The 14,632-nt window shown below is 41.7% G+C and overlaps 2 protein-coding genes across 2 annotated transcripts in view; one reads left to right on the top strand and one right to left on the bottom strand.

The window, feature by feature from the left end:
• The window catches only part of tubg1 (tubulin gamma 1), a 9,243-nt gene extending 3,538 nt beyond the window's left edge, over positions 1–5,705 (top strand). The window contains exons 3-11 of the mRNA XM_015385933.1: positions 557–724; positions 845–913; positions 1,889–1,968; positions 2,063–2,189; positions 3,066–3,152; positions 3,855–4,004; positions 4,098–4,250; positions 4,341–4,502; positions 4,995–5,705. Of these exons, the coding sequence (XP_015241419.1) occupies positions 557–724; positions 845–913; positions 1,889–1,968; positions 2,063–2,189; positions 3,066–3,152; positions 3,855–4,004; positions 4,098–4,250; positions 4,341–4,502; positions 4,995–5,192 (1,194 nt within the window). The 3' untranslated portion in view covers positions 5,193–5,705. The remainder of the gene's footprint in view (positions 1–556; positions 725–844; positions 914–1,888; positions 1,969–2,062; positions 2,190–3,065; positions 3,153–3,854; positions 4,005–4,097; positions 4,251–4,340; positions 4,503–4,994) is intronic.
• A 1,346-nt stretch (positions 5,706–7,051) lies between these two features.
• plekhh3 (pleckstrin homology, MyTH4 and FERM domain containing H3) overlaps positions 7,052–14,632 on the bottom strand; it is a 43,987-nt gene continuing 36,406 nt past the window's right edge. Inside the window, exons 8-13 of the mRNA XM_015385958.1 lie at positions 12,850–13,057; positions 12,578–12,705; positions 12,063–12,183; positions 11,206–11,694; positions 10,934–11,125; positions 7,052–8,559 (exon numbers count right to left, since the gene is read on the bottom strand). Coding sequence (XP_015241444.1) covers positions 8,392–8,559; positions 10,934–11,125; positions 11,206–11,694; positions 12,063–12,183; positions 12,578–12,705; positions 12,850–13,057 — 1,306 coding nt within the window. The 3' untranslated portion in view covers positions 7,052–8,391. The remainder of the gene's footprint in view (positions 8,560–10,933; positions 11,126–11,205; positions 11,695–12,062; positions 12,184–12,577; positions 12,706–12,849; positions 13,058–14,632) is intronic.

The raw sequence follows: 14,632 nt of genomic DNA, 5'->3' as shown, positions 1-14,632 counted from the left end.
TACTTGCCTTCAGTCCCCAAGGAAAGAGCAACATCCCTTGTAACTGGGATGAGGTATACAATTATTTAACCCAAACCCTGACTGGTGAGGCCCAATTCTTGCTAAGTTATTTCCTCCTTCCATCAGCTGGTGCCAAAATGTCTATTTTATGAACTTTCAGCAATTTCCCTCATCATGTTTGCCTTAAAACCTGCATCTCCACAATGCAGATCATCATCTACTTTTCTCTGAATATTCTGACCCAATTCCCATTCATGATACTCCTTTAAACAGATTTGTAATTATTGTAAGGATAAGAAGCTGTTCCTCATCAGTTTGTCAATTTTTTTTTTTTTTATCAGGATGCTTTACTGTATCCTGATTATTTTTTATTGTTGACTTTTCCTGTCAAAAAAGATAAAGGCATCCTGGTTATCCTTGTGATTTTAGGTACACCACCACTACTTGCCACTAGATGGCAGAACAGTCATATGTGATGTCAGAAACTAACTTATACTGCAGGGACACTGACTGTTCTATCAGCCTCTAATCCCTGGTTGTTAATCTAACTCCTCAGGCTGATGATGAGCACTACATCCCTCGTGCCGTTCTGCTGGACCTTGAACCCCGCGTGATCCATTCCATCCTCAGCTCCCCGTACGCAAACCTGTACAATCCAGAGAACATCTACCTGTCTGAGCACGGAGGGGGTGCTGGGAACAACTGGGCCAGCGGATATTCACAAGTTGGTTTTGAGAAATGATCAATATTTTAATCAGTTTATTGATTTTATTCAATTTTTATCAGTCTAGTTTAAATTAACTACATTTTCACATTTGTTTTTGTTTTTTCCTTCTTCTTCCAGGGCAAAAAAATCCAAGAAGAGATCTTTGATATCATTGACCGAGAGGCAGATGGTAGCGACAGTCTGGAGGCAAGTCTGACACGTTTAACTTTGTGACTTTTAGGTTAATATGGACATTTTAACATTGATTTTTAGAAGAAAAAATGTTTTTTTTGTGGTAATGGCGCACAACATCTGAGAGCAGATTATAAAAAAAACCTTTGAGAATTTGTCTTAAAGTACAAAGTAATCCTTTTGACAAAGTAAGTTTTCTGGTTTATTTTTTTGTATCTGCTTTAAGTCTGTTTTTCTCGTCGTTTTGTAGCTTTTGACAATTTCTTTGTAGAAAAGCGGCTGATTTTTCTTATCATTTTTTTTTTTTGTAACCTGCTGTCTACACCATTGAAATGTTCAGCTTTAGCTCTGCCCCAAGTAACTTTTCCATATCTGCAGTGAATAGGGACGTGGTCTACTCGGACAGGGTGCTGTGTCTCAGTGGTGGTGATACGCATGCTGAAACAAAAATGACTCTAATCGAAACAAAATGCTAAAATAGTGCCAGAGCCCTTCCTGTGAAAACCAGCAAATTCCCTGCCATCTCCGTTATTCTTAGCCTCTTTATTTATTTTTTTTTCGGTGAACGCAATACAGCCTCCAGCTTCTCATAAAATAACACTCACATTTCCCCTCAGAGGTCTGCAATTTGTGTAAGTCCTTCACATTATGAGCCCACGTTATTATTTAGCGTGCGCTCTGGGTAGGAAGGTGGGCCGAGCTGCTGTTGGCATGTGTGTGTTAGCAGGGTGTGGTGTGCAGTGTGTTTGGTGATAATAGTTGGGGTGAATGTTGAAGGCAGGTATTACAGGCTTGACTTCTGTGGGGGGGCAAAGGAGGAAGCCCATTTGCGAGGTGGGGCCCTGCTACCATTTATATAACTGCTTAGGAAGCGAGGCGTTTGCTCACCCACACACTTTTCTGTTCTGCACCACTGGAGTCTACTGTAAGTTTTACACACATGCTGCTGCCTGAGGGGGGTTGGTAATGAGTAACCCTTTGTCCTTGCAGGGATTTGTCCTCTGTCATTCCATTGCCGGGGGAACTGGGTCAGGACTGGGTTCGTACCTGCTGGAGAGACTCAACGACAGGTCCACAAACCCTCTTACAGCTAACTTCCAGCTACTTACTTTAGATTTGGCTTAGGATCTGGTGTGTGTAAATAAAATATTTCCTGCTCCGCAGGTACCCAAAGAAGCTGGTACAGACCTACTCTGTTTTCCCAAACCAGGATGAGATGAGTGACGTGGTTGTTCAGCCGTACAACTCGCTGCTCACTCTGAAGAGGCTCACCCAGAATGCAGACTGCGTGGTGAGCAGAGCTCTGTCGATTATGATCTTTAAACTCATGAGAAAATGTGCACACAAGGCATTTCTTTCCTGAAAAGTTGTTATTATTATTATTATTACACTGTTGCTTTGCTGCGTATAAAATGTCTGGTAGAGGGCTTAAATGTGGTGCTTTTGCTCCATTTATAATGATCTGTACATGTTTAATCCATCATTTGTTTAGAGAATGTTCTTTTGCAAAGCATTAGTTATTTAGAAACGATTAAATAAAAAGAAACCCCTACAAAATCAACATTGTTCATGATGTTGATCAGCTCGCCCACCCGCCATCAGTAAGCTTTTACATCCCACTCTTAATTAGTGGCCAGCTTGACTTCTGAATAAACCCAACATTCTTCTATTTTTCTCCCAGCCCTGCAGCTGTCTCCGTTTTTAATCTTCACAGTTCCTTTATGGAAGACAAACAGAAACTTCTCCATTGCTTGCAAACCAATATACAGATTGCATTGGCAGCATTCAGGCTTTGCAAATGCAACTTATTAAATTTGATTTCTAAATATCTAATAGTATTAGACACAGACGCACTGGCGATCTAATGGCATTTCCTCTTAAATACCTACTTCCTCCAGGGTCTTGCATAAGGACCTAATGTTGATTTAATTAGCCTGAGAGCTAATATAATCTACCATTATAATCGGTCTCCCTGTTGCAGTTGAGCAGCGTATCATGTATGTTCCACTTTCCTAACAACGGCTCTCTGTCAGCCTCTTAAGCGATTCCTTGGCTGTGTCAGTGCTGCAATACTTTCTCACTCCTAAAAGTGTGGCAATAGATTGAGAAGTGCTTTAACTTGTTCTTTTCGGTTTGTCCTATAATTGCCATCTGTGTTGTCCATCAGGTTGTGCTGGATAACACCGCTCTGAACCGCATCGCTACAGACAGGCTGCACATCCAGAACCCCTCCTTCTCCCAGATTAATCAGCTGGTGAGTAAGACGTCGGTTTATATTTCATGCTCATCTATTTATCTCCAAGGGTGTATTTGAACATCGCACATTATTTTGAAACAGAAGAGCCACTGGGCATCAACTAAAATATCACAAACTGGTTTAACAGGTTGGTTGGAGCATAAACTTGATAGCTGCTTTTTAGAACTTGTCACTTCCTTTAACACCTATTTACTGTCTCTGAAACTGTTGATAATGTGATTTGCTTTGACAAAAAAAAAGGTTTCACTGTGGGCATGGTGTCCTTTTGGGGTGTTTCTGTGCCAAACGCGCCTCAATGGAAGCGGACCCAAAGGTTTCTCGAGGTTGCTTCGAACAACATATTATCTCAAGCTTTTGGGATGTTTTAGATGTGTGTAATGTTTTCTTTGAAAGAAAAGGCCCTTTTGTCTTGCATTCCTGTTTATTCCAAACTTTCTGAGAGTAAAGATTTAGAACAATAGCTGCAATAAATACTGCTGCCTCTGGTCTAGCTTTCTGACTACCCCTTTTCACACATTTTATGGATTACCTATACTGTACAGAGATGTATATTAATATAATGCCAGATTGTTTTGGGATTCCTTTTAAATCCTGTCCATCATATGTCACCTCTTTGCAAACTGTGACAAGATGCAACAAGTTTGAGATCCTTAAAGCCAATCTAGATCTACATTTATCAGCTTCTAATTTTCCATACAGGTTTCCACAATCATGTCTGCCAGCACAACTACGCTACGTTACCCGGGCTACATGAACAACGACCTGATCGGCCTGATTGCCTCACTAATTCCCACTCCTCGTCTCCACTTCCTCATGACTGGTTATACGCCCCTGACCACCGACCAGTCGGTGAGTTATTACTGATCCTTACTCGCTGAAATATGCAACATGAGATGCAAATGTGATGTTAGGGTTGCAGTCACTGATGATGCCACGTCTCAGGTTGCCAGCGTGAGGAAAACCACAGTGCTGGATGTGATGAGGAGGTTATTGCAACCCAAGAATGTGATGGTATCCACGGGAAGAGAGAGACAGCCAAATCACTGCTACATTGCTATCCTGAACATCATCCAGGGGGAAGTTGACCCCACACAGGTATGATGGCATACTGTGTGTGTGTGCAAAGTTAAATTCTATCTGAAATGATGAATGGTCATATTTAAACGATAAACATGTGCACTATAGGTCCATAAAAGCCTTCAAAGGATCCGGGAGCGAAAACTGGCCAATTTTATTCCCTGGGGTCCAGCCAGCATCCAGGTGGCTTTATCCAGGAGGTCCCCGTACCTGGCCTCGGCTCACAGAGTGAGCGGCTTGATGATGGCCAACCACACAAGCATCTCTTCTGTAAGTTTTCTTCAAAATCTTCTTCCTCTCATCCAGTCTGATAGGAACTGTGTTAAAAAAAAACTAAGTTTGGGGCGTGCTTTGGTGGCGCAGTGGTTAGCGCACACGACCCATGTATGGCCTTAGTCCTCGACGCAGCCGACCCGGGTTTGAATCCGACCTGTGGTCCTTTGCCTGCCTGTTTCTCCCCCTATCTCATACCCCCTTTCCTGTCAGTCTACTGTCCAAAAAACCAGCCACTAGAGCTGTAAAAATAAAAAAAATACAACAACAAAACAAACTAAAGTTTGAAGCTGTTTAAAATCTGAAAACTTGGTTAAAACTTTGGTTTATTGCTGCAAACCATCACCTTTAGCTTCATTAAAAGCTGAAAATATTAAGTCTTCATTAGAGTGAGTTATTTTCTGTAAAGAAAAGAATAAAAAGAAAAAAAGTCTGATAAGGAATGTGAATCTTTCCCTGTTCTAATCCTAGTTTTGTCCTCTGTTTTAGCTCTTTGAGCGCACGTGCAGACAGTATGACAAACTAAGAAAGCGTGAGGCATTCCTGGAACAGTTTCGAAAAGAGGACATCTTCAAGGAAAACTTTGACGAGCTGGACAACTCCCGTGAGGTTGTGCAGCAGCTTGTGGACGAGTACACCGCAGCAACACGGCCTGACTACATCTCCTGGGGCACACAAGATCAGTGACCGTGGTCTGTGTCTGGCCATAGCTGCTGTTCTGACATTTATTTATTAGCATGTAATGATAGTTTAAGAGGTGGTGATCAATGTTTATACCAACTCATTAACCAAAGTGTTTCCTGGACTGGCATTTTTCTGGAGAATCAGAATCCTTGGTGATCTACATGTTCCTGTAACAAATAGTTTCCAGAGTTATTGCAAGTAATCACTGACGGCATCAGTTAATGTTCATTTCTTTTGCTTCCAGTCCTTCAATGTTAAACAACCTGTTGCCTTTTTATCTATTTTTCTACAGAGTTCAGTAGTTTTTGTTGGATTTTCATTCTTGCCCACTACCCACAGATTGCAAAGGAAGATATTTAATGTAGGTTTTGCCATACGTCACATTTCTGACTTAAAGGTACCAAAGGTACCTCTGTTTTAAAGGCTAACTGGTTCTCTGTAGAGTCTGAGGTGTATTGTTCCTTATTACTGTTTGATGGACCTGTAAGATGAATAAAAATGTTTTCTATTACTGCACTTCTTTACTTCATCCTTATTTGGGTGGAACGTACATTTCCTGTTGTCATCTACAATATGATGCAATATCTCACCTGGAGCACCATGTAATCAGTTCGAGGAATAATTTAGGATGTTCTTTTTCCAGGTGGATCGTCAAAATAAGTTGTCCACCTAATTGTTAATCATCTTGTTATGTTTACGTAAGCACGTACTCATGTTCAGTCACCGGTGGTGAGTCTGACATAGTGGAAAAATTGCAAATCTTTCAGAAAGTAAGCTTGTACAAGCGATGCAAACAGCAACTTTTAAACAGCGTGCACAAGAAGAAATGAGCTGTTACGTGCTCTTGCACGCTTTGAAGAGGTGCTCCCTCTGAGGAGTGGGTACAGGGTTGTGCATGTGCATTTTTTTTTTCTTTTTTTAAGTTGGTCTTTTCAAAAATTTGTGAAAATCTTCCACTATACTTTTCAGGCTCATTACCTGTAAGGGCTAATTCTTGTTTAAGCAGGAATGAAATAAAGCGTACCTAGAGGGGCTGATCTTGGCTGGTCTTCTGGAGATAAATCATACCGTGTGCTCTGTGTTTAGATGACTTGGTGGAACGTTGGGCAAATCCAACATGTTGGATTGTCCTGGCCTGATACCATAACCCAGTGTTTTTCAACCCTGGTCCTCAAGGCACACTGCTCTGCATCTTTTGGATGTTTCTGAGCTTCAGCACACCTGATTCAGATGATTGCAGTTCAGCAAAGCCTGATAATCTTCTATCAATTGATAACAGGTGTGTGAAAGCTGGGAAACGTCTAAAACATGCAGGGCAGTGTGCCTTGAGGACCAGGGTTGAAAAATACTGTCCTAACCTATCTGCTTTATGAAGATAACCTGCTTGGATCATTTTTTTTTTTAAATCTGTATCTGTAGAGTTCTAAACCAAGACTCAACCTGCTTTTTTAAGATGATTACTGGTTGCAGACATCACTTTTCATCCGAATTAATCATTAAAACATACCTGGCTGCAGAGAAATGAGGAATTAAGAACTTAAGGAACACTGACAATACAGTAAAATGGGTATTTGTTTTATTAATTACAGTATTTATAGTTTTTATTGCACTCCCAAGTTAGTTAAAAATAGTGCAATTAAATATACACATTACATAAAAAGGTACCATGCAGCTTACAGTCTAGCTTAATACTAAACAATGACATTTGCCTTTTTTTTTCTTTACATAAACCTTGCATGGAGCTGCCTGCAGCTGCAGTGGAAAAAGCTAAAGACCTGCTTCTGCATCAGAAACAGGGCAATGACTTGTCAAGGCTTTTCATGGCATAGAAAGAAAGTGTTCAAAATGGTTATTTTCTAGTGTGTAGCAGATATCACTTTAGGATTATCCTTACAAAAAAAATATACAATTGACTCTTGAATATTCATCTTGGAAGGCATGAGGATGTCCAAGTATGATTAGATTCGGTTTCTGTTTGTTGGCTTTTTCTCTAAAAGATAATAAAAGTTAGTCTTTGGTCCAAGTTTAGCTTTTCAAGAAAAATTAAAATTAGAAAAAAAGGGAAAAGGAGGTGGAGAAAATTAACAGCAGAACCAAACAAACCTATGGCCCTGGTCACTGAGAGCAAACTTAAAGATAAGTCTGGGTCTACATTTAAGACGGACAGTTTTTGTTTTTGAAAGTCTGCATAAATAATACAAAAGCTTCTGAATTAGAACTTTTTTTTTCTCGAAGGCTGGCGACCTGTGGGGCACAGAATGCTGTCTATGACGTAGCTTTGTGGCGTTCCTTCCATTAAATAAAGTAGCACCCGTTCTCTTCAGCAGAACAGTGCTGTATCGGGTCAGGTGTTAAGTCTTCACCGAGTTAAAGGTCCAGGACCACAGTCGAGAAAAGCAGCACCACAAGGAGAGAGGAGTCAGAACATATGGTGGCAACGTGCTTAAAAACTTGAAAATCCGTTGATTTCTTTTTAACGCACACAGCCGTGGATCCTGAATGCATCATCAATGAAATGGCTTTAGTGATCAGACTGACACCCTGGCAGGCAGTCATGGCAGCTAAAGTAAAATTAGCCACAGAGCTCCAACATCTGCTTCCAGTTCCAAGTTCACATGGCCTCGCCTGTATCAACACTTCAGGTAATTGAAGCTCAGTTGGGATCTTAAGAAAACCGATGAAGGAGCCAGGGAGAGTCAGGGTGTGTGTGTCAGTGAATGTTCCAAATAGTATTCCAGCAGTGCAAAAGGGACGTCTGCCTTCTAGGAAAAGACGGAGAGAGAAACTAGGGGAGAAGGTGTTTTTGCTTCAGAGCTGGAGCTTTAAGAGGTTCTTATGATTGCTGCAAGTCTTAATGTCTGAGGTGGTAGTACGAAACATCTCGCTGAGGGTGCGGTGAAGTTGGGTTTATTGCCATCTAGTGTAACAAAGATGGAGGGTGGGGAGGGGTTGAGGGTGTGAACGACACCTCATCAGTAACAGCGCTGGTTCTCTGTGTACTCTCGGGCCCCTTGCCTTTCCTTGCACTGTCCGAAGCTTGTCATTCTAAGATGGGTTTCTTTAACTGCAATACTCTGGGAAGGTTTATTTTCCTAGATGGGGAGGAAACAGCTCTGTTGTATTGGCTGCAGCTTCATTCCCAATTGAGAAGGCCAAGAATCTTCGGGGAAGAAGAATGGTGATGGTAGGCTAAGAGTTGCTATTAAACAGGGTGAGACGGCAGCTCCAGAAGTGTGGGTGTGGAGGCCATATGACGGAAACCCACGTCTGTGCTTTCTCTGAAGGTAATGGTGTCTGGGTCTTCCCCTTTACCTCGCTGGCGATGTATGGCACTGAAATAGGCGTTCATCAGCTGCATGATCTCAGTCAGCTGTGGTGAAAACAGAGAGAGAGAGAGAGAAGGGTCAAACTTGTGGCAGTCTCGGCATCCGTCTGGCACCGTCACATGAGGGTGGAGGAAGATTATGTCATCCAGAAGCAGATGATGCAAATATTTGGCAATTATTGAGGACATCTAGTTCACACCCCTTTATAGGAACATTGTGTGAATATAGTCAGTTTGAACTTTTCAAAAGCAGTCACCACCCTTTCATTTCTCTGCATTTTGCCAAGTTACAATCGCAAACCTTATGCAAGTTTTTACTGAAAATTATCTTCACAATAACATTTTTATTTGACCTTTTATAACAAAAAAAACTAATTTTGAAGAGCAGACTGACACCTCAGCAGTTCAAGACCAATGCATCTAAAAAAGCATGTAGCCTATTTTCCTGAATTTATTTCGGTGCAGGAATTCCAGCGCTGTTATGCGGATGTTGCATCATCAAGCGCGTCCGTTTTAAATGGATCGGAGCTATCAAACAATCGAAGCATTATATTTGAGATGGATTTTGTGAATATTCAGAACCGACCGGCATCCATCTCAACTCTGACACCAATGGTGACCCCAGGTAAGGTGAAAAAGAAAAAAGAAATCTTGTCAAGTATGAGTGAGAGCTACGAGAAACAAGCAAAAGAGTGCTGCAATTTGGTCACAGGTGGCAGTATCATTAGAAAAGGTATGGGGCATTGAAGGCTAACAAAAAAAGCCATTCGACCCCCATTCCGAAGGGGTGGACCCGTTTCAATTTGCATGTTTTCTTAACAAAAACAAGGCTTTGTTGGGCTACTATATAAATCCTCAAACTCAACACTATGACTCCTGACATTTTGAATTAAAAAAGATTCCTGGATGGGAAGCGAAACATCTTCAAACTTGGAAACGAAGTCCAGTGGATTGTTTTTTTTTTTTTACTTTTTTTGGAAGGACTATAAACTTGTTGACTGGAATATTCAACAGCATACCATTAGAAAAATCCGTAATACCTCTTTAAGTATGTCTGTAATAGAACAACATATAGCAAGTATAGTAAACAGGGAAGGAATACAGTAATAAAGAGGCTAGTTGGTTCTAGGAAGTATTAACTATGGGGGATAAACTGAAATGTATGCTACAATTTTGTTTTTTTTATTGACAAAATAAAAAAAATATATACTTTCACATTTCCACACCATATAAGTTTGTCTTTGTAACATGATAAAATGTGGATAACTTTGAGGAGTATCAGTGCTTTTCCAAAGTACTAAATTGTTCATGAATCATAAGAGAAAACATAGAATTATATTTGACCCTCTGTTTACCTGACCGGAATAAACTTCAGGACACTTTTTCTTCTAATTCTTCCCTCAAAAGAACAGCTCTAAGTTAAACAGTCACCTGCTCATAAAATAACAATAATCCTTTTATTCAGTCGCTAAAGCTGCACTGATAATCAAATCTTTCTCTGCCCAGAGGTTCAGAGCCCTTCCTACTAATGTCAGACCACTATAAGGACTTCAGCTCACACAAGAAGAAGTCTTACTGGGCTGCACTTCAATTTGCCTGTGAGCCCAATAAATAAATAAAAGCCACTCTTGTGCCTCACTGGAGATCACAGAGGGATTTTTTGTTCCCTGTGGGAAGATGCAAGGAAGTCGGTCCAGTGAAAGGCAAGATTTGTTCTCAACAGGGGGAAGGGAGTGTCTGTCTGGAAGAGCATCTAAATTTCTGAGAAATGTTCAGCCTAATATTTTAATTTAACCACAGCAATAAAATTCAACTCCACGCCATTTAATACCAGGAAGTTTGACTTGTGGTGGTCGCAACTGGTTTGAAAGAGGCGACAGGTTGTGTGCTCTCCATTCAGACTAAATTAACTTTTTTTCTTTTTAGGTATAGCAAATAGCTGAAAGGAATCAGGGGGGTATGGTGAGAGGCCAGTGTTCAACACTTCTCCTGTGCTGCAGGACACAGCGTCCTGATAAGGCTATTCGTCTCTGCAAGCACTACCTGACCTGTATATTATGCTATTGTACATAAGTGTAAAAACCTTTTTCTATAGTAATATCCACCTGTATATTATATTTGGTACATATCCAGCTGTAAATTTAGTTCATAACACTAGTGATCTATATATTATATTCATTATTTATAATAAGTATTCATCTCTATACTCATTCAGTAGAAAACCCATGTCCTGTATTTTTGGAACTATTATTTTTCCTGCACTTGCTGCTATTGCACTTCTGGTTAGACCTAAACTGCATTTCGTTGCCTTGTACCTGTACATGTGTAATGACAATAAAGTTGAATCTAATCTAATCTAATCTAATCTAATGAAGATGGCTTGAGATTTTGCAGATCTGGGATGTGTGAGCCTCCTTACCTTGCTGGTTTCAAATATGAGATCCCGATCTCCAGCTGTGATCTTGAAGGTGTTGCTGTCAGACACGCCGTAAGAGCAGATCTGGCCATAAGGGAAAGACTCCAAGGCCTCTGATTCTCCCTGTTTGTAGATGGACACAGATGTAGCAGCTACACCCAACCACAACTTCTGGGAAACATTCCCTGTTGAACTCTGCAAGCAGAAAGAGAGAAAAGATGAGAGAAAGCTCCAGGTAAGCTCAAGCTAAAGCACCGCCCCATCCAAATACTCACAATGTAGAAGTCCACCTCATAAAGAGTGCATCCAAAGCCTGACCACTGGCGTGCAATTGTGAGGTAGGCAGCCATACTGTCCCTGCTACTGTAGCCAGCTAGACCTTTCCAACGTTCCAAGATGGCTGTCGTTACAACCGCTGCTTCCTCCTTCAGCCGACTGCGCAGAAACTTATCGTTCTCCATCTTTTGTTTATGTGCGACAGTAGCCGAGTGGCTCCACAGCGTCCCGGCCAGGAGGCCTGCCGGGAACCGCTGCGTCACAGGACACTCCTGAGCCGCCACCTGGCAGGGGGGTGCCGCTTGTGGGGCCGACAGAGACATGAGGACGCGTGTTTCAAGCATGTGACCAGGGAATAGTTCGTCCAAAGGTGGGAAGGGGACATGTGTGCTGAAGTCACCCATGAGGCTCTGAAGCCTGAGGGCTGCCAGTGCCAGCAGGTCCTCCTCACAGGCTGGAAGCTGTCCACGCACCACCATCTCATGGCACTGCAGCACAAAGACCAGGAGAGACAAAAGGTCACGGCTGTTCCCAATAACCTGAATCCAATCGCATCTGGCCCACCCTGTTTTATTGCTCTATATAAATCTTTTATAGAAGTCCTCAGGAAAAATCCTGTAATGACACGACCTTTTGACCCTGCTTCAACTGAACCAACACTATTAGTCATACTTTTTATGTTTTCTGCATTCTCTTCAACAATCGCATTGTGTCAAATGGCTGTGAGTCAAGCTTGTTCCATAACTTTATTTAGAAAAGAAAGAAGGACTTGCTGCAGGGAAAAAAATGTGATCCCATTATAGGTCACTTATTAAAGCCAAAGTAGAAAGAGAAAACATTTTTTTTTCTGCATTACCTGCTCAAAGAGGAATAAATATTCTATGCTGTCCTCCGATATGCTGTCAGCATCCAGCAGGCAGTAGAGCTTAAAACATATTTTCCACTGGGATTTAGACTCCGACTCTTTGGTGGTGAAGCTACAAATGGAAAGAAGGGTTTTAATTTGTTAAATCAGTCTTTATCTTATTTAACATAAAACTCATGTTTAATTTATTCTGACTAAATTTGACCAATGTATAATATAATATATATATATACACAAGCATCTACAAAGGCCTGCCTTCAAAGCAGGCCGTTAGGCTTGGCCAACCAGAACCTAAAACATCCTTTCTGTTCTGGTTTTGGATGTGGCATTTCATTTTAAACTGACTATATGCCACAATGTCCAAACTTGTTAAGTATCCTAGAAGAGATGGGAAAAAAGAAAGTACCTATAATGCTGTTCTAATGTCACAAAAAGCTTAAATTTGTGACAGGTGTTTTGGCTCTGGCTGATATTAAAAAGGAAAAAGTAGGAATATGTTTTTATACCTGGTCAGGACGTCAGCGATCAGAGAGTTCCCTGCAACCGGCTGCTCCCACAGTGCATTCTGCTCATACAGTGCAAATGTATTTTTACTATCTTGAAGGCCCAGTCTCTCTTGCATCCTTCGGACCACCTGGAGAATAAAGAGAAGAGACTGATTTTGGAAAGATGTTTATGGTAGTTAAAGCTTTTCTTTTCTGTGTAAAACACAAAGAATCTGAAAAGCCTGATAAAGCGTTAAATCGACCAAGATGACCATAAATAAATGGTCCCAAACCTCATTGGCTGTGGTGTGTGAGCTGATGTAGAGCTGGCAGGATCCGGGGCCAGGGTAGTGCACGGTGCACAGCATCTCCTGTCGGTTCATCAGCATCTGGATCTCCTCCCATGATGGCACACACTCCCGACATTTTGTCTTTTCCAAAGCCTCGCTGATGAATGATGCATAGTTATCCATCTCGGATTCAGGACTTTGGCTCTGAATTCTGAAGGAACCGTGAAAAGAATGAGAAAATGTATCTGTTTGCAGTGCTATATAAACTGCAATCCATGATTCAGAGAGGATTGTCAATGCTGATGATATTAGCAGGCTCAGTTTGTGGACTTTAAACTCTTTCACAATGTTCCTTTGATTGAGCTCCATTCTTTACTTTCTCTTGGTCTGGAAATATAATAAAGTAAATGAGGCAGGAAATGAAAAATGTTCTCACTCTAACAGTTAAAGACCTAAATAAGTCAATGTCACCCAGTCCTTTAAATCAAAAAAACTTGTACGATATAGGAAGAGGCCTGAGCAGCAGTGACCTGCTGCTTCCTTACAGCAGAGTGATAAGGAGAGGTGGGTGAGACGAAAGGGGAAGAGGGCATGAGCATCAAGTGGAGCCTGAGGTCTGACATACTTTGTGAGCAATAAAGGGCGTGAAATATATAGCAATGGAGTTACGAGTTCAGCCCTGTGTAAACAGAGAGGGAAGGGCACGGAAGAAAACAATAATGATCAAATATTCATCTAAAAATCTAACCCATCTAAGAAAGTAGTTGCCAGACACAGAGAAGCACACTCATTTACTCCAGTGTCCTGCCCTCTCATAACTAGATGGCCACAGGGTGGGATTTGTCCCGCTGAAACATAATCAGGAATGTTCCACTGAGCCTCTGTGATCCTTCCTATACTCTCCTTTCCTCTCCTTGGCCCTCTTTGCTGCTTCCTGCTTTCTTGCCCCCTCTTGCTCTGCTTTCTTTCTCCTGGCCTATTCCCTCTGACAGCAGACATTCCCCACGGGTTTCTCAGGGCACCGGGGGAGTGAAGGAGGAGCGTTTTTTGGGCCGGGTGCCCAGCTCCACACTCAGCTCTTGCCCAGCTGCAGCCTCAGCGCAGATCCGCTGAGAGAGAAAGTGCGTGAGAGCGACAGCGAGACGTATCAAAACACAGAGCCAGCGAGTTCCACAGTGTTATTATAAATTGCCATTGCATGCAACTGTTCCATTAGCTAGAGGGCAATTCCCAGTGTAGAAACATAGATAGAAAACTGGCGGTTTGATGGCACGGTGTTGGAAAGTCGAGAGCAGGAGGCTCAGCACTGCTAACAACTTTGATAAGTAGGCTTGACAGAAGGGCTAATTCAGACCTGCAAATCCAGCCTTCGAACACCGTTTCTGTCCTCGGGAGCATGTTAACAATGTGGGAGCATATCATGCTACTATACGTAAACTAGTGGTTAGCCATACTGGCGCCTGCTTTTTGTCCAACGTCTAGACTCCATGTTCTCCCTGCCACTATTGGTTCACCTTCATGTCCCAGTTAAACCTGTTCTACACCCCCACACTCCTCCCTGTCACTATTAACCAACTCTTGGCCTGATGTCCCATTTCACTCTGACTCAGCTCAGTCTAATGTAAAGGTTTGACAACTGCACGCTGATACTTCAAACTGTCAAAGGCAGATGACATGCTCTTGTGCTTTCAATCGGTCTTCCAACGGAAAACTTTTCTAAAAAGATGAGTCAGACACACCAAAAAAAAAAAGTATGCATTATATATATATATATATATATATATAT

The sequence above is a fragment of the Cyprinodon variegatus genome, unplaced genomic scaffold (assembly GCF_000732505.1).
Source record: "Cyprinodon variegatus isolate N-32 unplaced genomic scaffold, C_variegatus-1.0 Scaffold352, whole genome shotgun sequence".
Taxonomy (NCBI): domain Eukaryota; kingdom Metazoa; phylum Chordata; class Actinopteri; order Cyprinodontiformes; family Cyprinodontidae; genus Cyprinodon; species Cyprinodon variegatus.
The sequence above is the reverse complement of the archived record's forward strand: the minus strand, read 5'-3'. Positions and strand labels throughout refer to the sequence as shown.